General features: G+C 47.7%; 1 protein-coding gene across 5 annotated transcripts in view; it reads right to left on the bottom strand.

Annotated features, from left to right (window-relative positions):
* LOC139047968 (putative epidermal cell surface receptor) overlaps window positions 1-25038 on the bottom strand; it is a 171497-nt gene that overhangs the window by 46213 nt on the left and 100246 nt on the right. For all 5 annotated transcript variants that reach the window (XM_070522193.1, XM_070522196.1, XM_070522197.1 and 2 more), the window contains exons 2-4: window positions 14027-14169; window positions 10631-10736; window positions 3240-3406 (exon numbers count right to left, since the gene is read on the bottom strand). In XM_070522193.1, the coding sequence (XP_070378294.1) occupies window positions 3240-3406; window positions 10631-10736; window positions 14027-14169 (416 nt within the window). The remainder of the gene's footprint in view (window positions 1-3239; window positions 3407-10630; window positions 10737-14026; window positions 14170-25038) is intronic.

Genomic DNA, 25038 nt, shown 5'->3' with positions numbered 1-25038 from the left:
ACCTGATATTCAGCGTCAGACGTGTTGACTTGCGTCTCACTCCCGGGAAAAGCATGAAGGCCGATTTTTCTGCTGATGAAGATAGGCCAAGCGTCGATAAGTGGCGGTCGATAGTGGAGATTGCGGCCTGGGCTATTCGGGCCAAACGTTTGTGCTGGTACCCCGAGATCCAAATGCAGATGTCATCTGCGTAGATGGACATTTTAACTGCCGTCCGACCTACTTTCAGGGCATTTGGAAGGCTGGCCATGGCAACGTTAAAAAGCAAGGGGGATAGGACACTTCCTTGTGGGACGCCGAGGGAAATTCGTCGCTTGTCACTCATTATACTTCCGAGCTTAACTTGGACACATCGATCCCTGAGAAATTCATGGACGAATCGAAGAGCATTTCCCGAGACGCCCATGGCTCGGAGTCCGTTGATGATGCCTGTATGAAGCACACAGTCGTATGCCTTGGCAACGTCCATAAAGATGGCGAGTGTGGAAAGGCCGTCTGCGCGATGGTGCTCGATATGGCTCAGTAGATCCAAGACACTGTCCTGGGCACTCAACCGTGGACGAAATCCAATCATACATGATGGCAGTCTATTTCCTTGCTCGAGATACCATGTTAACCTCGTACATATTAGTCTTTCCATCAACTTTGATGCGCATGATGTTAGCGATACTGGCCGGTATGAGGTGAGGTTTGCAGGATCCTTTCCCGACTTGAGCACTGGCACCACCCATGCTGTCTTCCATGCTTCTGGGATCTCTCCTGTGCTCCAGACGTGATTAAATATGTCCAGAAGTGCTTGTTTTCGCTCATATGGCAGATTTGTCAGCATCTGATTGCTGATCGAATCGGGACCCACAGCACAGCGTCTTCTTAATTTGCTAAGCGCCAAATTCAACTCACGAAAGGTGAACGGCGTATCCATGGTATGCGATGCTTCAGACAATAGAGGGTTCGATACTCCTGCTGATCTGCCAGATGTGTAGACGTCTGCAAAATCTTCTGCAAGGGTTTGCAAATCTTTTCCTTGCTTTAAAGCCAGTGCTTCGAATGGCCTGGGCAGGCGAATCTTTCCGGATAGGCTATTCATTACTCCCCATATCCTTGTCATGGGAGTAAACGCCGATAGACTCTCATAGAAAGCAGCCCATTGAACTCGTCTTAACCTTTTTGTGTGACGACGGATGACAGCGTTTATCCTGTTGAATTCAGTTTTCGCAGATGGATTGCCTGTTTTTCTCATTAGTTTCCGCTCCACTCTCCTACGCGCTGCGCAGAGGTTCTTTAGTTTCAAATCAGGAGTAGGGAAATGATCTGGCAGTTTCAACATTGAGGTAGCCACTCTTTTGCTCCGCAGCATATCTGCGAACAGCTCACCAGGGGATTCGTCCAATGCTTCTCTGTATGTGTCCCAGCGGGTCACAGCACAGAATTGTCGTCCAGCAGTGTGAAATCCGGTGATGTTCGTGAAGATCGGAAAGTGGTCACTGCCCATCCTGTCTGGGGCCGTTGTTGACGATACGACAAGGTCTGGAGAATGGATAACGAGGTCTATGGCACTCCATGAATCTGGTGGCCTGAAGAAAGTCGGTTTGCCATCGTTCGCGATACATAAGTCAGCAGCATCCGCGGCTGTGACAAGTTCCTTGCCTGAATATCAGAGGGCATTCAATTCTTCGTGCAACTCATGTTCGATTCCTGGGCGTCACCATCGACAACAAGCTGCTATGGCGTGGTGCGGTCGAAAGTGTTGTGGCTGCATCAGTGCAAAGATTCAACGCACTTCGTCGATTGGCAGGTATACGTTGGGGTAACAATCCTATATCCATGCTTAAACTGAACGCCGCACTGATAACAAGCCGCATTCTCTATCAGCTCCCTCTGATATCACCGTCATCGAGTCAATTCGAGCGCTTGGAGGCAGTGCACAGAAAGGGACTTCGCTTGGCGATGGGAGTTCCAACGGCGGCTTCAAACAAGAAAGTCACTAATGAGGCAGAGTCTCTTCCACTCCGCCTCTTGGCATCTCAGGCCTTGCTGACGCAGCTATTAAGGCTGGGCGAGTCACGGGCAGGCACGGCGCTTCTCCGGCGGCTAAGAGCAAGAACTCGCTCACATTTCCATGCGGCGCTGAACACCTTCCGATTTTTAGGATTGGAATGGCCTAAACGAAGTCGCCTTGACCCGCCATGGTCTTTTCCGGACGTTACCTGCAGCCTCAATGTACCCCACCTACCGACGAAACGCACCATTTCAACTGCCGAAGCCAAGTTCATTGTGCTGGACCACTTGAGCACTGTGTTTCAAAGCCATCTACAAGTGTACACAGACGGTTCGGTGTGCGCACAAACAGATAGCTGTGCAGCGGCATTCTGCATACCATCCCTTCATGTGTCATGGTCTGGCCGACTGGATCGCGTTGTTTCCTCTACAACAGTCGAAAGTGCCGCAATCACCGCGGCTTTGCGGAAACTACGGGCCTTTTCTGCACGAGATGTCGTGGTGCTGACGGATTCCAAGTCAGCATTGCAGAGATTACATCGGGGCCTACCTCTAGAGAAATTTACAAGGCAGTCTCTGGCACTGATCGACGACCTAACGAGCAAAGGATTTAACATAAGGTTTCAGTGGATTCCATCACACGTAGGAATTGATGGGAACGAGGAAGCTGACGCTCTGGCACGCCTAGCGCTGACATCTGTCCCAAAAGTGAAAGCTCCAAAAGCTTTTCGAAACCCTAAGGGTGCAATCCGCCTTCATTTTAGAGAGATGTTCAAGAATCCACACGAATCCTGTGTGACTCATGGATTTACACGTGAACAAGCGACGCTTTTATACCGCATCAGGACCGACTCCGCGTACACCCCAGCTTGGTTATTCAAGACTGGGCTTCGCGCTTCCCCACTCTGTGTTTTCTGTGGTGACATTGGCGACATAGAACATTTCATTTGGCTGTGCCCTCAGTTTGACACGGAACGAAAAGTAATGGTCGACAACCTACAAAAAAGCGGTCTCACGCACAGGACCTTTGAAGATGTTGCTTTCCCCGGAGGGCCCGCGGCATTGAGGAAGAGAGCGCAACGACTTCTGATAGCCTTCCTGCGAGACACGGGGCTCATCGACACCTGGTGACACACCACTGATCTGAACTCGAAGGAGGATCAGGCGGAACAAATTGCCGGCTATGTATGCCAGGCTAACCCCGCCTGCTTCAACATCACCACCACCACCATCAAGCTCACCTGTTCTCTCTCCCAGGGGGCGTCTGCTCGGTTGGCCGTCAGTAGCCTGTGCTGAACCACGTAGCCGGAGTCGTAGCTGGGCAGCTTGAAGTCGTCCCAGGCCAGTCCCAGGCTGCTGGGAGTCACCTGGGTGACCAGCACCTTGGCGGCAGCAGGCGTCGGCATGTCTGTGTGTGCGTGCGTTGCACGAGAGACGAGCAAAAGGACCAAGTGCGAATGCTGCGTTAGTTGGGAAGAGTAAGTGGAGCCTGAAATCATTACTATTGTACGGTTGCAACTTATGTACAGCAGTGGGGTCTAACGTTCCGAAAGTGCTCAGGGTAGGTTTGTGCGGAACGCCGTAGTGATCGGCTCCGGATCGATTCTGGTCACCTGAGATTCTGTAACGTGCGTCCATTGCACAATACACGCGTCTTTTCTTTAAATTTTTTTTTTGCATTTCGCCTACATCGGAATGCGGCCGCCGTAGCCGGAATCGAACCCAGAACCTCGAGGTGAGCAGCGCAACACCGGAGCTTCCCTTCGGCACGAGTCCAGTCATGCTCCAAGTCGGGCGAGAAGTGTCACAAATCAGCGAGCGCTTCAGCAGAGTTGCACGAGTCGTACTGTTTGGAACGTTGCGCATTTGCCATTCATCTTTATTTTTCTTGCAATCGGCTTCCCCTCGTCTTGGCTGCGAAACGCTAAACAGCCGAAACATTTCACTTTGGCAATCAGTGCGCTTCTTTTCTTTACCTTTTATTTAACAATTTATATTTGCGAAGAAGCCGGCAACGCGTTGTGCTTGTTGCCAGCACATATAATTCGTGATAAACAAATCACTAGATCAATCACAGTATAGCGCCAGCCCACGCCCTCTCAGTCGGTGAGACGCCGCTAGTTCTTTTGTATAAAACTACATGTTTTCACTGTAACTACGTATTGTAACTGCCGAACTTGTTGCACTTGCGATTCTCGCCGACACTGTTGTTTGCATTATTCGAATATTGCACGGGGTACCCAGCACCGTTCAGTGACTTCACACCGTACAGGTGGTTTACTGGAAGAGGTATAGATATGCTTGAAAAGTTGCAATGTTAAAGTAGTCACCTAAAGAGATTCGCTAATTCACTTAAACTTTTCACTCAGGCCACGTACTTGTTGCAGTTGCAGACAAGCAGCTCGATGACAAGTGAGGCCTATCGTCAGAGATGTAACTCACGAGTCTCTCTCTCTCTCTCTGTATGTATATATATATATATATATATATATATATATATATATATATATCGCATATTGCGTGACTGCTGTAAAGTGAATAGCTTTGAAGTGAGCAAGGCTTCGGCCATGTTTGTGTTTTGGCCTTTTGTTACTGGGTTCCCGACGGTAGTCTTTTTTTTTTCATTGCCTTATCTTGTTTCTTGTTTTCTTTTCTTCCTACCTGTAATTTGGGATTTCTAGTCCAATATGCGGCCAAACTTCCTATTTCTTCACATTTATTAAAGAAGAAGAAGAAGCCACGAACAAGCTTAAACACCTTTCAACACCTTTTACTGAACTAAGCAGTCACCATTTTGGTTCTGTTCTGCTTTTCTTAGCGTGAATTTACTTCCAGACTGTGCAAGTTGTCCCAGAATCGATATCAATTAGGAAGGTAAACATTCACTATCAAGCAAGTCGACATGGTTGTCCTCAAGTAACGTCTCCCTCTCCGTGCAATCCACCTGAACAATTTGAACTATATATATATATATATATATATATATATATATATATATATATATATATATATATATATATATATATATATATATATATATATATATATATATATATAACTAAGGGTAAGCACGGTACATTAACTATACGCATCGTCTTCAGTGGCAGCAATTCACTCGCCGGTATCGAGCTCATCGTCACGGGTTCCTGGGTAAAGTTTGTGCCTGTCTGCAACTTTACGAATCGCAAAAGAAACACGCGCTGTGCCTGTTTTCTTTCTTTTACGTAATTTTAGTTTTCTTGTCCGCTCGCTTTGGCAAGCCGCCACACAAAAGGGCGGCTCCTAAAATTCTACTTTTACGAGTCTCCGAACGCCAAGACTGCCTTTCATAGCAAGGCAGCACTGCAATGTTCTGGGGAAAAAGAAAAGCGAGTTGTAGAGCTCACTGGCTTTTCCTGGTAGCAACGAAAAGACTGCGGGCGTAAAAGTAGAGAAAGAGGAAAGGGAGAACGCACTCTTTTGGAACCTAAGACGGCCCCTGATGCTCCTGATAAAGGATACGAGAAACAAAAGACAGCTGTAATTTATGCACGCAACGCAAGGCACGTAAAACTGGGGGAACCATAAAGAGAAGTCCGATACAACGTCCACGTACACCTTGTACAAGATACGAAAAAAAAACTAGCTTCGCATAGCTACAAGTATTTCGTTCTTTCTCTCTCTCTCATTTTTTCCTTCTTTGTTGTTGCTTCCTTTGTTTGCCTCTTTCTCATTCTATCCGGATTGCCTTAATTCACTCAGTCAGCCTCTCTTTTCTTTCATTCACCCGCGCTCCCTTACGTTCACTATCTTTCCTATTACTGCGCGTCACTCTCTCTATTTTCTTCATTCACTCTCTTTCGTTCTTTCTGTTTCATTCCTTCATTCTTTTTTTCCCTTGCTGTTTATTTTCTTCTTTCAACGTCTTCCTTTCCTTTATTAGCGCGTAAGCTTTTCAATTCTTTCTTTCTGGCTCCTCTTTCCCTTAACTTCCCTTTCCCTGCCTTTCTTTCATTCCCTCTCTCTCTTCCATTTCTTCTTTCCCTAGTCCCCTCTCCCCATTCGTTTTACCACCTCCCTTCACCAGCAAGTTGAGACAGAGGAATAACAACAACAAAAAAAAAAACGATCGCCGGTAACCTGACACACCTTGTGACCTTCGTGCGAAAGGAGTTCTTAGAAAGGCTTTCTTCTGTGCCGCTGTTTCACCTCCTGCTGCATTGAAAGCGGCTCAGTGCCGAATAAAAAAGATAAAGAAGAATACGCTGAGCGGTGTTTTTACGAGCCATCGGGAACCCTCAATCGAGTCCCCTTTCTCGGGCACTTTTCGAAGTACTCTTCGCGTCAACAGTGAACTTGACGTGACCTTTCTTTGGCCTGGCCAGCAGAAAAAATAAAGAAAGGATAGATGTGTTCGGCGCCCCTGTCGTTCTCTCACAACATTCGATTCCTGAACGGGCTGAAAACAGGCTGACACTTTTACGATACCGCCGCGCACGCCGTTCTGAAATCGTTACGGCATTCTTTTCAAAGAGCAGCGCACGATATCTCTACCCGCAGTGAATAAAGTGCGAGGTGCCGCGCTAACTTCCGTAAAAGAACACACCTTGTTATTTTTCTCGCTAAGTTACTGATCCCTACTAAAGTGTGGAATGTGTAAGGAATATTTCGGCAGTGCCACGAACATTCCGAGATTCGAAGCGAGCGGTATTCTCTCCAACGTCTCAAACAACCAGAATACGTGTGCTGAATGCGATAGCTTTCTTTGGCTCCGTCCCCCTACTTTGCGGTTTGTACGTTTCTGGCAGTTTGAAGTAGGAGAGCCAACTTGGGTCACAAGGTGTAGGCTGCCTACTACCTTGCCGATTAGACAACATGGGCACTGGGTGCGATGTGCCCGAACAGATAACTTGCTGCCAGCTGCTGCCTGGCCCAGTAGACAACTTTTGGGTCATCACTGAGTGTCTCGGGCTGAACAAGACAACTTCGGCACTGCGTATGGGATAGCGGTACGTTCCCATTCTCGGCCAGCGGCAAGTAAAGAATGTGTGAAGGTGACACAAGGGGCATGAAGTTTTAAATATATTAAATGTCTAGCGCCCCATTCGCATCGGGCACTTTTGCGGCGAGGGCGGTCGCTTGATGAACAGCCATTGCAAACAGCCAGGATGCTACGGTTAGCGGGGGTTGCTATGCGGATTTTCAACTGGCATGATGTGATTGCAGCAACGCATATGTTGATATACTACGTCGCGGTACCGTATTAGCATTGTGGCTGGCAGCGAGGTCCCCACTTCCTGTGTGTGTCTCGAGATGTGTCCATAGTGTTTCGTGATCCGCGCATGGCATGCGGGATATGTTTAGCACGTCACACAAGAAAGCTATCGCTGACGTTGGCAATCACCATTGATGGTTTCTGCCACAAATTCCTTTGTTTTGGGTGGAGGGGGAGAGTCAACGACACGCCATAGAAGTTTTATACAGATTTTCATGTTGCGTACAAAACTTAACACCATCCCGCTCAAATGACTACATATGACGTCATAGGCGACGACTGCTTGCTAGGTGTCTTAGCACAGCATCAACTCTTTCCCTTCGGAGAACTACATAGTTCGTAAACTCGAAGCTTCCATCTGTTTATTTTTCTTCTTTTCTTTTGGGGAGTGGGGGGTTGGGGGTGGGAGGGCCGACTTTCAAACATTATTGATCTCTTCTGAGCGCATAAATCGAATTTCTGTGACCATCGGTAGTTATTAGATAAATACGAGGCTTTCTTTGAGTTGCGACACCTATTGTTTTTATTTTTTGAAGAGATAAAATGACAAGCTAGGCCTCCTAATGACCAACTATCCCAAACTCCCAAGCACTATTAGAAGAGAAAGACAACTGAGGAAACGATATGAAAAGCACAACGCACGCTATAACACAAGTCGCAAAAAAAAAAATCAAGTGGTGCCGCGAATATCAGCACCGGAAACACAGCACCGGAAACACAGCACCCTTGTATGGTACACTCACCAAATCACATCGAAAGAATCTCGCACAATTGTTATCAAATATAAGTTGCGCATATCCAAAGTTGCGCATAAAGTTTGCGTAGCCGTTGCCCAAGACGGAAACTTTCTGCATTTATTACAGAGTAGGGTAACCGCAGCTAACTCCAGCTAGCAGAACCGGGTGCCGGCGCGGTTTGAAGACCGAAAGGTCGAAACACACGCTTGCAGCCAAAGCTACAGCTACTGCGCCGTAAAAAAAAATACATATTCATAGCCGTCACCTAAGAATGTCGGACGAAAAGCGCCGACGACCAGACCTGCACTGGCAACGAAAGTGGCGCCCCGAGGCGGGGAAGAGAGTTAAGAGGGCGATGAAGGAGAAAGGGGAGAGAATGCATCATCACGCCAAACCTAAACAGAACAAGGAGGCAGTCACAGCGGCGGCAGTCTATAAAACGCCGCCGAGAACGCGTGTTTGAAGAGCATTCCGCGCCGCGGTAACCTCGCGAACAGTCAAAAGACAAAGGGGACAGACGGCCTCGCCGACATGCCAACGTCCACCCTCCCTCCCTCCCTCCGTCTCTCCCTCTTTCTCCACTTTCTCTCCTCCTCGCCGCTTCAACGTCCGCTCCCCTTCCCTCCCTATCTCTCAACTTTCCTCCACGCCGCTCCAGATCGGCCTCTCGGATCTTTTTCTCTCTCTCGAGCGGCACGGTAGTTTCGGTTCTCGTTTCGGCAGCTTTAAACGCGCGTTTGTATATTATGCGCGTTTGTTCTCGAATGAGGGGTGGTTCCTCCTCGCGTCGCCTTCTGAAGCCACCGCGCAGCCGACATCGGCATGGCCCAGGGCGACTTTCTGCATTGCTTTGCTTTTTTTTTTCTTGCACTTGGCCCTACGGAACGCTTGCGCGCTGTTGACTAGAGGGCGCCACATTCTCCAGCACCTGCAGAGGGGGCGCTGCTGTACCTCTGTATGCGGCTGCCGAAGCAACGCGCTCGCGACAGGTGCTGGACGAATATACGAGGAACGGCGGCGTTATGAGCGCTCAGCGCTATGTCTGGCGCCGTCGAGAACAAGGCTGCGTTGCTACCCGCCCCCTACCTTTCAGGCAGGACTCGTACGCGCGGTGATAGATGTACGAGTTCGGCGTGCGGACGCCAAGAAGGAGAGCAGCGTCGCTTGAGAGTCGGCATCGCGCTTTCGCAGCTCTACGTACCGACACCGCATACATAGTATGCACGTGACGTCACATCCGCTGTTGTCGTCTGCTTCCGCTACGTCCCGCCATCTTGGGGAACCTTATCAACAGGCGCGTGCATAGGCCTGTAGGTTCCCCAACATGACGTACGTGCAAACTATGTATATAGACGCATGCAACCCCCCCCCCCCCCACACACACACACATATATAGTTTCGCACAGACTTAATGCTGTACTTGGGAGTGCGGAACTGAATTGCAGACTTTTGAAAAGACTCGCAGTTCGCGCGGCGCTTCGCGAAATCGCTTCCTGCTTGCTCCAGAGGCATCGCGTTGGTCGCGCGAAACCGCATGACACGAATCCCCACGAACACGTTGCAACGCTTCGCTGTATAAGTAAGGATTGACGAAATTAATCTTATCGTGCCTGCCTGGGAAACCGACAGGGAAGAGAAAATGCTGAGAGTTAAGACTGGTCCTTTACACCTATCTGCCTTCTTTTTCTCTCCCTTACCTCGTCTGCGTCTGCAGCGTAGGAGAGTAGAATATCCTTATCGTCACACTATTTAACGCCTACAGTTCGATGAAAGCCTCTCCCACCAATCTTCAGTCACGGAAGTCGTGCTTCGGCTGACTCCCTCTTTAAGTTGTACATTTCGGTTATTACGACATTTCGGTTATTAAGGTTGGCTAGTGAATTCAAATGAAAGAAATAGGAACAAGAGAGGAAAGAGGATGGCAACCGAAGTGATGTGATTAAAAACCTTAAGGACCTTTAGACATCCACAAGTATTCAGTAGAAGCCGTAACGTCTTTCAACCCTTTTTATTCACATTCACCTTGGTCTACTCTCTGACAACTTCATTCCTTAATGTGGAGCTCCAACGGCTCTGGTCCTGTGCCTTATGCTCCTGTAAATTCCCATCGCTCATCCCACTAACCAACCAGAAGTACCTCCGGTTAGTTTTCCCGCCTATCAATACACTCAATCTGTATCTATATACCCGTTTATTGACCCATATCCATCTAACCATCCACTTAATCTGCATAGCTGCATCTATGCCTACATCTATCAATACATTTATATCTACCCATCTCGTGATCAAGAGACGCGAGAGAGAAATATCAAGTACAACATAGCAAATAGCCTCACCTGTTTTGTCATCGGCTCATTGACTTTCCCTTTCTACTCAGACTTTTTTTTTTCCTCGCCAGCCCCGTAATTTTGTCAGTGTAAACGAATCAGTCCACACGAGGATTGTGAACGAATCTACTCACCGCTGAGTAGACCATAAATATGATCGCTTTGGCGCAAACAAGGAAGGACGGAAGGGAACAAGGGGCGCTCCCCTTGTTCCCTTCCGTCCTTCTTAGTTTGCGCTAAAGCGATCATATTTATCGTCTACTCAGCAGAATGAACCGACTAGACCAGCAACATGTACTTCTGAATCTACTCACTCTTTGTGCGGACGACGATCATTTCTTGCGTTCCGTCCTGCATGATCCTTACGACGTATTCCGTGTTTGGCCTGAGGTTCTTCAGCATCACCGAGTGGTCGTTGGGCTGCGATTTTCAACATGCACCAAAAGGGGAAGAAAGAAAAAAAAACGTGCCTCTAGACAAGCTGCATGACGTTTCCTTTAGAACAAAACGAGCACGTCGAATACAGATAACAAAATTGTGAGGACCCAACGCACATCTTGGAATCGATGCGAAGCGAAGCGTTCGTGAAGCGGTTGATCAGGGTGGTCAGAATCTGCTCATTTCATTCCCGAGTCTTTGACGTAAAGGGAACTCGCCTGTGCACGAGTATTCGTATTTCGCAATTCGTATTTCGCGCGTAATTCTGTTTTGCTTTCTTTTTGTTTTAAAGAGTGAGCTATTCGGCAAGACAGCAGCAGCACCCAGCAGCCACGGTCAGGAAAACCCCGGAAGGTTAGCAGAGAAGGCTTCACTTTAAATGCAGACTGCTAAGTTCGGCCACCCCTAGACCCTCTCACTTTTTTTTTTTTTGAGGGACGTTAATGACAAACGATACATCAGTCTAGACTGAAAGTATTCTGTCAAAACTTCATTTCCGTGAAGTTCTCTTTAATAGGTTAATTATTAAAACAGAAAAAAAAATGAAGGTGAAAGTTTAAGCTGTTTTTCAATTTCGCGCCCAAATTCCTGAGTTGTTGTATCAGTGTGACGTCACGGTCTTCGAGGTACTTGTTCGCATTTGGAGCGCTGCGGCATAGGAAAAACATTCTTAAAATGTGCTGAATTCAGCATTTGGCTCCATAAGAACGGCACCTTTACTAGTCAAGAAACTACCCAGGGCTGAGGAGACGCCGTTAAAATCTTTGACGTAAAGGCGGGCTGATACGACAGCTTGAAGGCGCCGTCGCCTCCCACCTTTTTCTCTTCCTTTTTTTACGTATTTTCTGGATTGCCCAGCCTCCTCCCTCAACAAAACAGTAACTTTCTTTTTTTTTTTGTAGAAGGGTAATTTACTAATACAGCTCAAAATATGTCTCCTTTTAGTGTCCCTTTAAGCGGAGCTTTCTTTGCCCGGTGAATTAGACACCCTTACCATTGTCTTTAGCGTCAAAACTTATTTCTCTATTCACGCACCTCTCGTTAATTACCTTTCTTGCTGATGAGGAAGATTAGCGCAACAAGAAGACAACGTACAGAGGAAGGGATGGCACAGGCAAGCGCCTTGTGTAGTCCAACTTGCCCAACAATTGCAACAACCAGCCCAGCAATTCTTCCTACGCTTCTTCCCTGGACAAACATCAAATGCAGCCTTCGACATCCTAAGAACGCTTCGTCATTGTTCCAAATGTGCATACACACGAGCTGCTGTTTCCATTTCGGTAAAGTTTGCGAACGATGTAGTAATAAACCTAACGCGACATTATACTTCTTACCTGTGTGGTGCATAAACGTAAGCCGCGCTTACATGAATGCGACAGAAGCGTGTCGCATTCTCTAGCGCATCGCCGCACTTACTATGCGCCAGCTTTCACATGCGGTGCATATTTTCCTTCGCCCGAAACAAACGGGAAAAAATAATGCTGCACATCTAAGACCCGATCGGAGCCGGCACCACGAAACAACGGTAGCAGCCCGCCCGAGTATCGTTCTCTACTTATAATTCTCCGAAATTGCAGGAAACCGCGTAATAAAAGCCCCCCCCCCCCCCCTCAAAAAAAGAATACTATTCTGAACTTCTTGCGTTCACAGGAGTGTGGCGCCCTCTTTGGGTTTTTGTCAGAGTAGGCGGCAACAACCTGCACAGCATTACCTCCGAGATTGCAGGCGCAGCTGCAGAAGAAAGCAGTTTTGATTGTGAGCGATCGGAAGTCGGGATGAATCGTGTGGCCGCCTTGATTTTTTTTTTTTTCGAGTTTCCATTTACACCGCAGCAAATACTTCTGTAGGAATAAAAGAAAAGTTAAGAGGTTCCCGGGCGGTTAGCCTAACTAAGTAGACTAATTTATTGTGTATAGTTACCATCCCCGTAAACGTATGGCCATTTACGGAATGCCGCGAATACGTAGACGTGAACAGCGGCGATTATGGCGCCATCTGGAGTCGTTTAACTCGAACCGAGACGATGAATGTTTCAAAAACTTAACGTCTCTAAGTGTGTTGCTGTACCAAGAATGCGGCCTGCAGTGGCACCGCTGGTAGCGGAATCTTGTGAAGAGGTGTTTAACCAGAGAGGTCACAGAGCATTTTTCGTACAGTGACCAACCCTGTTCTACTAAGCTGCAAGTTTGAAGTGTCAGCAACGACATAATCATTCACGTGCACCCTTTTTTTTCTTTAGTTTGTTTCGGACGAGAACATGCAAGCAATGTAAATACGTTTCTAATGCTTTGTGGTTAGAAAAAGTGGCACAAGAAGTCGCTATCAGCGTTGGTGCCCGTTGGTGTTTTTTTGTGTCTTTTTCATTGTGTAACCTAGGTAGAATATTAGGCAGTATAGTAGCAAGAGCTTGGTGGCGCAACCCACCGCCCCGTTCCAAAGGGGACGCTCATAACATCCATCCATCCACCCCCCCGTACACATCTCCGGTATCCCGGTATACCGCAAACGGTAGTATTTTTACGGACGAACTAAAACTCTATAAAAAATTCAGGTTATGTGCTACTCAGTTGCTGGTTTGAATGTTATTTGTACCAACATAAACATGGACACAGGGTATTTGTGCAAAAAGCTGTCTTCTTAGACTGCCTCTAGGGGCGACCAGAATCGGTACACATCCCTGATGATCGCAAACGATAGAGTGTTTTAGTTGAGCGTCTTTACGCTCCGCTCCGCTCCGAGTGGCCCCGCTAAGCCAAAGCGGAGCGGCGGGCGATTTTCACGTTTCAGCGTAGCGGAGCGGACCTTTCGTAGTTGCAGCGCCCTCTGGCCAAATTCAGGGTAATGAAAGAAAATAAAAACACCTATTGATCAGTTTTATACAGTAAAACGTATATATGTGTATATATAACTTACTTCTCCGTGAAGTATCTAGGCGTGCGCTTGTAATGCGTTACCGGTCCATTTTACCTAACGGAATGTAAAGCGCCACCTTGGGGAACGCCACGTGATAGCCAGCGCGCTTGCTTTCTGCATCCAATCCAATCCTTTCTGGCGCCAACGCTAGCCAAAGCGCTCCGCAGCACGCTCCGCTCAGGCAGCTTCTCAGCGGACCGTGTTCCTCGCACCGCTAGCCCGCTTACGGCTAAGCGGACGGCGCATGCGCATTCGCGCTTCCGCTCCGCTTAGCTGCTTAGCGGAGCGTAAACACGCTCAACTAAAACACTCTGATATATCGGAAAGCGGTACGTCAACCTGACGAGCGATTCACTCACCTCGGCGTTCGTCCACCGAGTGTCAGACCCGACGTAGCGCGGTGTGTAGAAGACGCCAGGGTACGGGGTCGGGTACTGTCGCATCCTCCACTGCAACGACACCGAGTTGTGCGTCACCGCCACCTTCTGGATGAGCAGCTTGCCTGCAAGACAACAAAATGTAGAGTGCGCTGTTAGGCTTCCGCACACGCTATACGAGACGAGGTGGATACGATATTTCGCACTGTTATTAACACAAGCTTCACCGTGTTTGAAACCACTGTCATAGCTGTATTCGTGTCCCAACCCTGCTACAGCCTTACATATAATGCTAGCAGAACGTATCTTTCTTTAATTAAAAAAAATAAAAGCAACGGGTGATGTGCACATAGCACCCATCGTATCTTATGCATTCGAAAATACGAAAAATTTTACATATTGAGCGTCATTCTTTATTACAGAATACAAAAAAAAAATAAGGAGGAATCATTGAACCCCGTGAGAAAACGCTCCAGCAGTGATGTCCTCCTTTACCCTCCGTAAACACAGAACTTGGCTTTGCAATTTCAAAGCACTCCTTCCTTCGCTAGCAAAACTAGATAGAGGAAACATCTATTCCCAAGTGAAATACCTAGTACACCGAATATTTACGACTCAATCCAGACACCACGCTGTGCTAGTGTACCCCTTGGCCTAAACGCCTCTATCTACAGTTGCCATGGTGACAGCTACGCATGGGTCATCCCGGAGACAAACCGGTCGGTACGCTCTCCTGGGGAGATGAACTGATGACTCACCCAGGAGGGTCGAGTCAAGTTACGCCGCCTTAACGAGTAGAGAAGAGGAAAAGGCTGTCTGGACTGTGCTTTAAGATGCCACTGAAAAGGTGGCAAATATATACAACGGCTGTAGGAACTTGTCGTGTTTGCAAGCGACCCGCCAGAGCAGGTATATGGTTTCTCGTGAAGCATGCTGATCAAGCATAATCGATGCGAGAGAGTACAGACTTTTGTCTTACCTATTTTAAAAACAGAGCAAGAGACGTGGGTCAGTGAGCAGACGACAGAAGCCATTGTGTCGTCTCCTCACAGGTCCATGTCCTTTGCTCTGTTTTCAAGTATAGGACAAAAGTAGCTTAATACGATACCGCTTGTCTTGCCATGTGTATTTGGACAGTGTATATAGAATATCTCGTCATTTTTCTTGCCCTTTCATACTAGAATACAGTGCAAAAAAATGAATAAGTGAACAGATGGGAGAGAATGATGTGTGCTCACTTGTACTTGTCTTTTTGGCTGTCTTAAAGAATGAGACGGAAGCAACTAGTCCTATTCAACATCTAACTGTCTTTCCGTTGTTTTTTTTTTTTCGCGCATTCGCACTTACTCACGCAAAGGAACGCTTTCCACAAAAGTGTGGTGGCGGAGTTAACTATAAGCAGAGTTGTGAAGTCATTGGCATTCATGTCAGACAGACAACCAGCTTTGACCACGTGAATATCCGTAGTTAAAGATGTTCCTAATTTCATATACGGAAGACACACATTTAAAAAATATTGCACCCTTAGCTATTTCAGCCAGAATGCAAATGCTTTCAGCCCCTACGCTACGCACATCAGTACCAGCAACCGACAAATAGTGTCTTGCATAAGCGCATTTCCAGGAAATCCATCCCTGAAACGCCATGAACGAACGTCACCGATAGGTGCGAACTTCTGCTATTAAACTTCGAGCACAACAGTTCTACATCCCCCCTCCCCTCCGCCGCATTCTCTCCGCCCCTCCGCCGCAATCTAAACACCGACGCTGTTCTCGGATCGTTGCAAGTAGTAAAGAGAAGCAGGGGGAAAAAAAAAATAAGTACGCAGTCGTTAATTAGCCCGTTCGACGCAAACCATGCGGAACGAAGAAGTACGAACACAAGCAAGTTCTCTCGCACGCGCGTCCGATGGCTCGGCCGAGACTAAAAACGAGCAGGTATGCAGGAGAAGCGAGAGCTGAGGCGACGGCGAACCCGTCAGACGAGTTGAACCATCCACGTGCCATCGGCAGCAGATATATGCTATGCGGCAGCCATTACTCTTGCTTTGTTTTTTTCTCTTCTGGTTCGTCTGCTTCTTCTGGCTTCTGTTGAGTTTTTCGCTTTTTTTTTGTTATCTCGTTCTTCTGCTTATTGTGATTCTGCTATTTGTTTATCCAGTTTGCTCTGCTTCTGTTACTTCTGCTTCTTGTGTTCCTCGCGTTTCTTTGCCGTGTTTTCTCCGGCTTCTGTTCATGGTGATGATGAGACTTCAAGACATGGCGTCTACTCACAGCGGGGGATGGGCCAAGAATCGGGAGGTTTTAGCGCAGTGATATTTATAGCAACAACGCAGTCATTTACAGTAACGAATCATTATTAAATTTGAAAACTCTAGGAAAGAAATCAAATTTCAACTAGATGAACAGATGATTGCCATGTTGTTTATTCTACAGCGTCTGCTTCTTCCGATCCTGTTTCTTTATATTCGTCTTGCTGTTCGCCCCTGTTTTGCAGAGTTTTCTTTAGCCAATGTAATTTGCTAATGGCGCCCAATTCACGACCAATTCTTATCAGTGGGTAATACGCACCACTCCCTACAAGGAAACCAAATTAAATCAAATAAGCGACGGCTCGCTACTACTCATTTCTCCAGGTGCTTCTTTTATCTCTCTATACCTGTATATAACCCAGACGTGAGCTACCTATCCATCTATTCACACTTAAACACCTGTACCTATATGTAAATGCTATCTATGCCTATCTATATCTGTTTACAACCCTCCACCGTTTGTACTTTTGTATTCTGTGTTAATTGCTTTCTTGCTCGCTTGATATCTTTCTTGTCTGCTTTCTTGCTTCCTTCCTTTCGGTTAGGCCTAACAAGTGTCATCGCGTCTGACTTCCATGAACGACCTTCGGCTGCTCGACGAGTCGAGGTGGGAGACGGGATCGTCGACATCTGGTATGCGTGGCTTCGCTTCAGTCTTGCTCGTGTCTCTTTTTCTTTTTTGTTTTTTTTTTGTTTTTGTTTTTTTACCATCACTGCGAAGGGGTGCAGTCATGCGGAAAGTTTTCGCGAACACGTGACCGCTCTTACGCGATGCTAGGCCCGCGCTCCCGGTTTTCGGGGCAAGGGGGAGGAGGGCGCACGACACAAAAAAAAAACGCACCAGCGAATGAAAGACTAGATCAACACGAACACCAGCCAGGGCACGCAGAGGGTGAGCATTGAAAGTAGGCGGAGACACGACGCGCGACGAATTTCCTGCGGAAAAAGTTTTCGAGTGATGTCACCCTCCATTTGGCAGGAGCAGAAAAAGAAAGGAACCGAAATGGATAAAAAGAAATACACTTTTGCGAGAACCTGGAGTTGTTTGCCATACGCGGTGAACTCTTGATTTGATTCCATTTATTTTGTTATATTTTGAAACGACAACTTTCGTCGCCGGCTTTTCCGTAACCTTTGATTTTATAATGCATTTACAAAAAAAAATGACCAGTAGCGATATCTTCTACCTGTTGGCCGGTGTTCTTTCATGAATTTACACATCTGCGAGTATTCATTACACACATCGAATAATAATGATGGCGCCCACGAACAAAGCGCCAGTATCGGTACTGGCGCACTTGGCACCACACGTCAATATACGCTAGCTCATTGTGGGGACATAGTACGAAGACATGTTTGTTCTTCGCATAGAACAAGTACAGGTATAGATGCACGAGATGTACATAGAATATAAATGTATATGCGCAGTAGAAAAAGTAGGCACCGCGTAACACACACACACACATTTTATATATTATATATATATATATATATATAAACGAGAAGAGAGGAGTTAACCGAAGGTCCCGATTTTTATTAGTCATATTATAAGAAGCCAACAAACACCGACACCAAGGACAACATAGGGGGAATTACTTGTGCTTAATAAATGTAATAAAGAAACGATAAATTAATGGAAATTAAAGTGGATGAAAAAACAACTTGCCGCAGGTGGCAACCGGTGGGTTCGGTTCCCACCTGCGGCAAGTTGTTTTTTCATCCACTTTAATTTCCATTAGTTTATCGTTTCTTTATTACATTTATTAAGCACAAGCAAACGCCCATGTTGTCAGCAACCACCCCATGTTGTCAACAATCGCCCTATGTTGTCAACAATCGCCCTATGTTGTCGTCTCCCTCCGTCCTGTGTCCGTAGTGGTTTTATTCACAATTCGCTAGACCCGAGTATAAAGGCCTTCAGGATCCGTGACGTCACGGCGAGAAATTGCGAGAACTTCGCAGGTGGCGTCACTGCGCCCGCCTTGCATTTATGCGTCCTTTCTGCAGCCGGCAAGAGCTCGGCCCTATTGCTATAGCAATAGAGAAGAAGGAGGAGGAGGACGAACATTTATCGAAAAAAAAAAAAGACAAGCAGGTGTCTTTTCGCTTGTGCGGGGAGGCGTCCCGAGTCTAGGGCTCCTGAGGTTCTTGCTGTCTCCCGGGCTCGCCGCAGCAGTTGCTATAGCAAGAGCTTACGTTCCTAACGCCGTTTAACATAATCTATGCGTCTCGTGTCCCTTTAAACGCTGGCTGCAGGTACGCGGGGAGCTCGTTGTACAGTTTCTATGATGAGACGGCGAGGATTATATGATATATATATATACATACCTCGTTTAATCGCGCTTCCTATTCCCTTAGCCATTTTTGCTTTCTGTATCTCCCTCACGGAGCCGCTAAGCGTCCAATTGCATTAAGAGTGATCGCCCGGCTAGCCTCAGTCTTTCGAACGTCTGACGACGACCTCAAAGAGGGTCGGTCGGCGGTGGCGGCGCGGAATATACATATACGTATTTATTATTTACCTATTTTCGCGACCCAGGCAGAGAAAAACCGGCCTCACGTGAAGAAAACAAAAAGAAAGCTATGCAAAAAAAAAAAAAGAGAAGGAATCGCGAAAATCCAACCGATGCTTCTTCACCGCGTCTACTATACTATGCGGCAGAAACGAGCTTCTTCGAGCAGGCCGTTGCGCCCGATTGCCACCGAGGATTCTTCGGCCCCCCACCCCCCCACCTACCCCTCTTCAACTTCTCCACCACCTCGGCCCGGCGACTTGGTGATTATTCTCTCCATATCTTACTTTTTTTTTTATCTCTCTCTTTGGGATCGTACAAGCCGGGCCGATCGTGCCAAAGCACGCTTGGCGAGCCGCCCGTCGGGTCAGGCGTGCTCAATGGGTTAAAGGGTGAAGGCTGGGATGAGGAGCGAGCCTTGCGCGGTAAGAGAAAGGAGGAAAACAAAAAAGAAAGAGAAAGGAGAGAAAGAGAAGAGAGAAAGGAGAGAGAGAGAGAGAACACCTCGGCATGCAGAAGTGTGCGGCGAGTGAAACGAACGAACGTGTGCGCCGCACGAGCGAGTCCGCTCGGTTTTCACGCCGGCCCGTTCGTTCGCCCCAGATGTTTTTTTTTCTTCCGATGCAACGCGACGATGAGGAACCGCGGCGAAGAACTATGCTATTCGCTCGTTGGTTGGGCCAGCGTGCGCACACCGAGGTATAGCTGTCGCACTTAAGCGATCTCGGAGGCCTCGTTGCCGCCCCTTGTAGTTTCCTTCGAAGTGTCGCTAGTGGGTAGTCTGCCTGTGCGATCTTTGGCCTGCGTACCATGCATTGGATGATGGGCAGTACACGAATGTGTCTCATATTCGTGCTGTGCGGCTTCAGACGTTCTTGTGGCGTAATGTACTACGTCTAAGCGGCAAGCATGAAAATGAGGCAAAACTATGTACTACCCATCGTCCAATGCACGGCATACAGACGGCGATGGCAGAGGCGCACTGCCCACTAGCAATTATTGAAGAAAACTGTATTGCAAGAGCCATATATCTGCGGCCAGGAAACAAGCCAGTAAGCGGGCTCAATTATAACAGAGCAGCCAACAAGACAGCAGGCAGATCACCGAATTTTTTAAAAAAAAATTAAATTATGGGGTTTTACGTGCCAAAACCACTTTCTGATTATGAGGCACGCCGTAGTGGAGGACTCCGGAAATTTCGACCACCTGGGGTTCTTTAACGTGCACCTAAATCTAAGCACACGGGTGTTTTCACATTTCGCCCCCATCGAAATGCGGCCGCCGTGGCCGGGATTCGATCCCGCGACCTCGTGCTCAGCAGCCTAACACCACAGCCACCACATCGTTCGTTCGCCTCACCGCGCGCGCGACCATGACGAATAAGCACCGCGGCGGACTGCATACATCCGCACCTCGCGGAAGGGTCAGTCACGCGTGGCAGACGCCGCGCCGTCGCGTGTTCAGAGAACAGAAGGGGGGGGGGGGGGTAGGGGTAGAGATGCGTACGCGTCTTCATTACGATGCCCAGTGGGAACCTCGGGAACCTTTCGGTGCTCTGGGGCCGACAAGAGGCGATGACCAGAAGCTGCTGCGCGAGATGGCGCGTGAGAGCGATGTATTTTTGCACAGTTTTCACGATATACGCTCTTAGAAAAATTTACACCCTTTGGGGCTTATCTTGTCCCACAACAATAATCGTCATCTGTCTTGCCCGCGTTTCCTTTCTTTAACGCTGCGAGCCCGGCACTTCCCAGTCACGAACGGCACGCGGGTTATCAGTGTGACGCAGCATTCTCGACAGGAAAGTAGCGAGCGCCGAGTTTTCAGGAAAGGAAACGCAAGCTAGGCAGATGACGATTATTGTTGTGGGACAAATATACACCCCAAAGGGTGCAACCTTTTTAAGAGTATATATATATATATATATATATATATATATATATATATATATATATACATATATATATATATATATATATATATATATATATATATATATATATATACACCAGCGTTCGAGGGAACTGCGTCTCGACCTGCAGAGCTTGGTGTATTTGCTGACGGCCACATCGGCAGCAAAGAGGACGCGGAGAAATGGGAAGACACGTTCGAGAGTTTTAGATCAGGGGACGCAAGCGCCTTGCGTCCCCTAACCTAAAACTCGCTAATGTCGACGACATGAGGGGGGGGGGGGGGGGGCTGATCTTTATTTAGGGTGCAGACCGGCGCAGAAATAGACAAATGCACGCACGCGCAGGCTAGCGGCAGTACGTGAGACAACCCGTGTGGTCGAACAAATCTCGTCTCTGGTTGATGTGACAGAAGCGAAGTGCCACTTACACGGATAGCGTATTTCTTCTATATAGCGCGCGGTTCTTGCATAAATAATTCGCCGAACCATGGTTCACACATGTTGGTCCTCCAGTGCACAGGCAAATTCGTAGCGCGGTGTTTTGTTTTTGCATTTTTTTTTCTTCAAATTTAGTTCATGTTCGCGCTCTTTTTTTTTTCTTAGAACTAACAAAATACAGAAAAATTGTCTGTGGCATGTGGAACAAATGTGGCTTACTCGAAGAGGCAGCCCCCATTACTTGCACAAGAAATCACATTTTCTATTTGTCACCAGAAAAACCTACTTATCAACTTTCTAACCAGTTACTTCAGGGCACTTATTTCCGATTTACAGATCGAAGTCCGCGAGTTCTCAAGGTACATCCATTTGTACTGAATTTCGAAACCTGATTTGAGATGATAAGAGCCATCAAACGTGCGGTAAAATTTTTGTCGCACGTGGTCCCATTTATTTTTGCGACACATCAGTTTTACGCACGGAAGCACAAAATTAACTGAAACACCAATTTCGTCGAACACTTTGAGGATGCATATTTCGAGACTGGTGTCATACTGAAGATTATTTCAAATTGTAGACACGCTGTTAACTAGCCGGGTACAAATTCGCAAATTTAGATACGCCCCGTAATTTTCACTTTGCTAAAAACTTAGTGACATCTTGTAAGCGGGCCAATTATGAGTTTCGATTTCCTGTGCAAGTAATGTCCTCCTTTTCGAGTAATCAAGATAAAAGAATACAATTGCGCTACATGCCATTGGCAACACACACACACACAAAAAGTTATGTTCAGCGTAAAATAAACTAATGCCCAATATCTACCCCGTATAAAAGTAGCAAGGTGAACAGTTGAGCGAGTTGGTGTGACATTCCTTTTGCTAAGACCGTTATGGGAAGCAAGCGCAGGAGATGTAAACACACGTCGCATCAAAAGTTTGTCGATTAAATTTCATTCCTCACCTAACATCACAGTGCAGTTCGTCATACAAGTAATGTCCGCCTCTTCGGGTGAACCCGTTGGTAGCACCGAACCGCGATATCTATACTGAAGACTATAGTTCTAATAAGTGCTTCCACTAAAATTCCTCTGTATATACGCATTTCGCGAAAAAGAAAAGTATGCGATATATACTAAATTTATATAGGATTGCCGTTTGTTGGGCGTCCTGGTAAACTCACTTGCAAAGCATAGCGCATTGTGTTGTCTCCCTTTCTGTCGTTGTCCGCTGGCGGTAAATATGCTTTCCAAGTTGCATAAGATTATGTGACATATTATACATATTAGGCTGTCTAACTGTGTGCCCGTGTCTGCATGTTTTTCTTTCTTTTTTGCAAGTGCGCTCACTTCTGCTAATAGGCGCGCTAAGAAAGGCCATCAGATTACTGCTCTAGAATGCGTGGCGCCAGCCACGCTCACGGCTCTTGAAATCACGTGACCGCACTCACACGACTCGTTAAGCACAAGCGACGTGAACACCGTAAAAGCTTGGCAACGTCCTGACAAGCGTGGCAATTAGCCGCGCGCGCGAGATCGACGCAAGCGTCGTTCCAAACGCCAGCTCAGAAGCAACGCCTGCCAATTTCACCAGGGTAACAAAGTTTCACGCACTCGACGTAAGAAGGTATTGTCTGCGACAAAAGCTAAATCACAATGCCAGGCGAGATTGATCGCGCAATTTTCAACGGTGTACGCTTTAATACTCGCGAATCGACGCGTTCAAAACAACGCGCGCAGCAACCTCGTCAGCCAGCCTGTCACCCATGGAACAAAACTTCAAAGCGGGGGCGAACAGATTACCGCTTGGGTCACCTTTCGCAACACACCTCGTGCAACGTGAGGCAATATTCATCGTCGCTCTCGAATAGCGCCTGTCACAGGCGCCATCAAAACGTGGCCTGTCTCACATGGAGGTAAGTGAACGAATGCCGTCCGGCCGGCGTAAGCGTGACGTTTAACCTATACCGGTTAAGACTTGCTTACTGCGTTTTCCTGCGCCCACGTGACAGTGGGCCTGGGAAAGCTAGCTCCCGGTGCCCAAATTCGGTGTCTGAATGGCCCGGAAAACAATGAAATCGGTGTCGATTCATATAAATACGAAGGAGCGCTGGAGTCGTTGAAGTTTCAGAAAGTAGCGAGCAACAGAAATAGGTCACTGTTACCTGGGCCATCTCAAATCGGTATTGTAACAGAGTGTCGAAAGCTTTTTGAGAGCAGCATTGCGGGCAAGTTGGTAATCCATTATTTAAATGATATTGCGCGACAAAAAATGACACGGACGTGAGAGAAGACGACGCACCAAGTGCAACTGCGCTCACATTCTCAAGAAAGCACTGTCTGAATACAAGCTCATATTTGGACTACAACGGGAAGTCTACAGATCTCTTGGCTCCAAAGACAAGCGTAGCTGTTACCGAGATACAGATGTCGTTGCGACAACTTCCTCATCCTAATCTACGAGACATTTCAGGACTAACTTCGGACACTCATTCAACTTTCTGGCAAGTGAAGATTTTCCAGGGCTGAGATAACTCGCCCAAGTGCGACATGTGCAACAGCAGACCAATAAAATGTGCCTACGGAGGAGGGGGAGTTCAACCAGGTTCTTTCGGAAGCATATGCACATTCGTGTGGCGCACATCTCAGATGGAGTTTTTTGGGGCTGTCGCCCGATCCCTAAAAACTCCCACCGTATGATCACACCCCTTGCCCACACCCTCTGAAGTGACTCGCAGCAGCCACGACTTCCATTATCTCTGACACCAATTCTTTGACTGGGCACGTTTCTTGCCCCAACCGTTCTCCGAGCACGGGAGAGACGACCCACACATCACACCGCCCCCCTCTCGCGTTGGGGGAGAAACGCCCAGACACCCACCTTTCAATCAGGCACCTTTCGGAACGCAATAAGACAACCGACGTCCCGGCGCCTGTTCCACCGAGCCATCATCATCGACGTCATCGCAGGATGAAGCCCGGCGAAGTCACCCAACTGCCGCTTGCACGCGAGGAGACATGCAAGCAAGGGGCTACGACGAAGACGAACAATTCCAAGCCTTTTTCCCATGACGCACGACGTGTCTGAAAGCTCAATAGGCGGTGATGAGGCGCAGAAGGCGACGACCTACCGGTCTCCCTCGTCTTTCTTTGTTTAATTTTTTTCCCCTTTCACGAGATCCGTGGCTGCTTTTGTTTTGGTTCTGTCGGTTTAGTGGAGAAGGAGATTCTTGATGATGGGAAGGAAAGGTTGGGGTAACGTGCAGCGCAGTAACTGTCTCTCATCAGAGGACACCTCAACCGCGCTGCACAGGGGGTAGGGAATGAAAGTAGGGGGAGAGAAAGAGCACCTCGGTTTAGTGGAAGACGACCGAGAAGTCGACGAGAACGGGAGAGTGCTTGTGGCGAAACCAGGAGGGAGGGAAAAAAGAAAGAAATCGTGCGAGAGCGTCTGCAATGTTTTGCCCGCAAATCAGACGCCGAGCCAAACACAGAACCGATCACCGCTGAGGGGACACGGCTGAGACTGTGGAAGATGAGAAGGTGGCTAGATGGAGGAAGGAAGAGATGAAAAAAAGAATGAATGGGAGCCGAGGACAAAAAAAGAAGCGTGGCTTCCCCCGCAGTGGTGGAACCTCAAGAAATAGAAAGCAAGGAACCGTTCAACAGAGAGCGCACAGCGCAGTAAACAAGACCAAAGGGAGGAACGCATAACAAACGTAGGATGCGTGCAAGAAACCCGAAAGCAACGAGCAAGCCCAGTAGTGCAGAGACAGGGTACCACGAGTCGAACGAGAGAGAGAGAGAGAGAGAACGTCATCGACG

The sequence above is a fragment of the Dermacentor albipictus genome, chromosome 7 (genome assembly GCF_038994185.2).
Source record: "Dermacentor albipictus isolate Rhodes 1998 colony chromosome 7, USDA_Dalb.pri_finalv2, whole genome shotgun sequence".
NCBI classification, from domain to species: Eukaryota; Metazoa; Arthropoda; class Arachnida; order Ixodida; family Ixodidae; genus Dermacentor; species Dermacentor albipictus.
The sequence above is the reverse complement of the archived record's forward strand: the minus strand, read 5'-3'. Positions and strand labels throughout refer to the sequence as shown.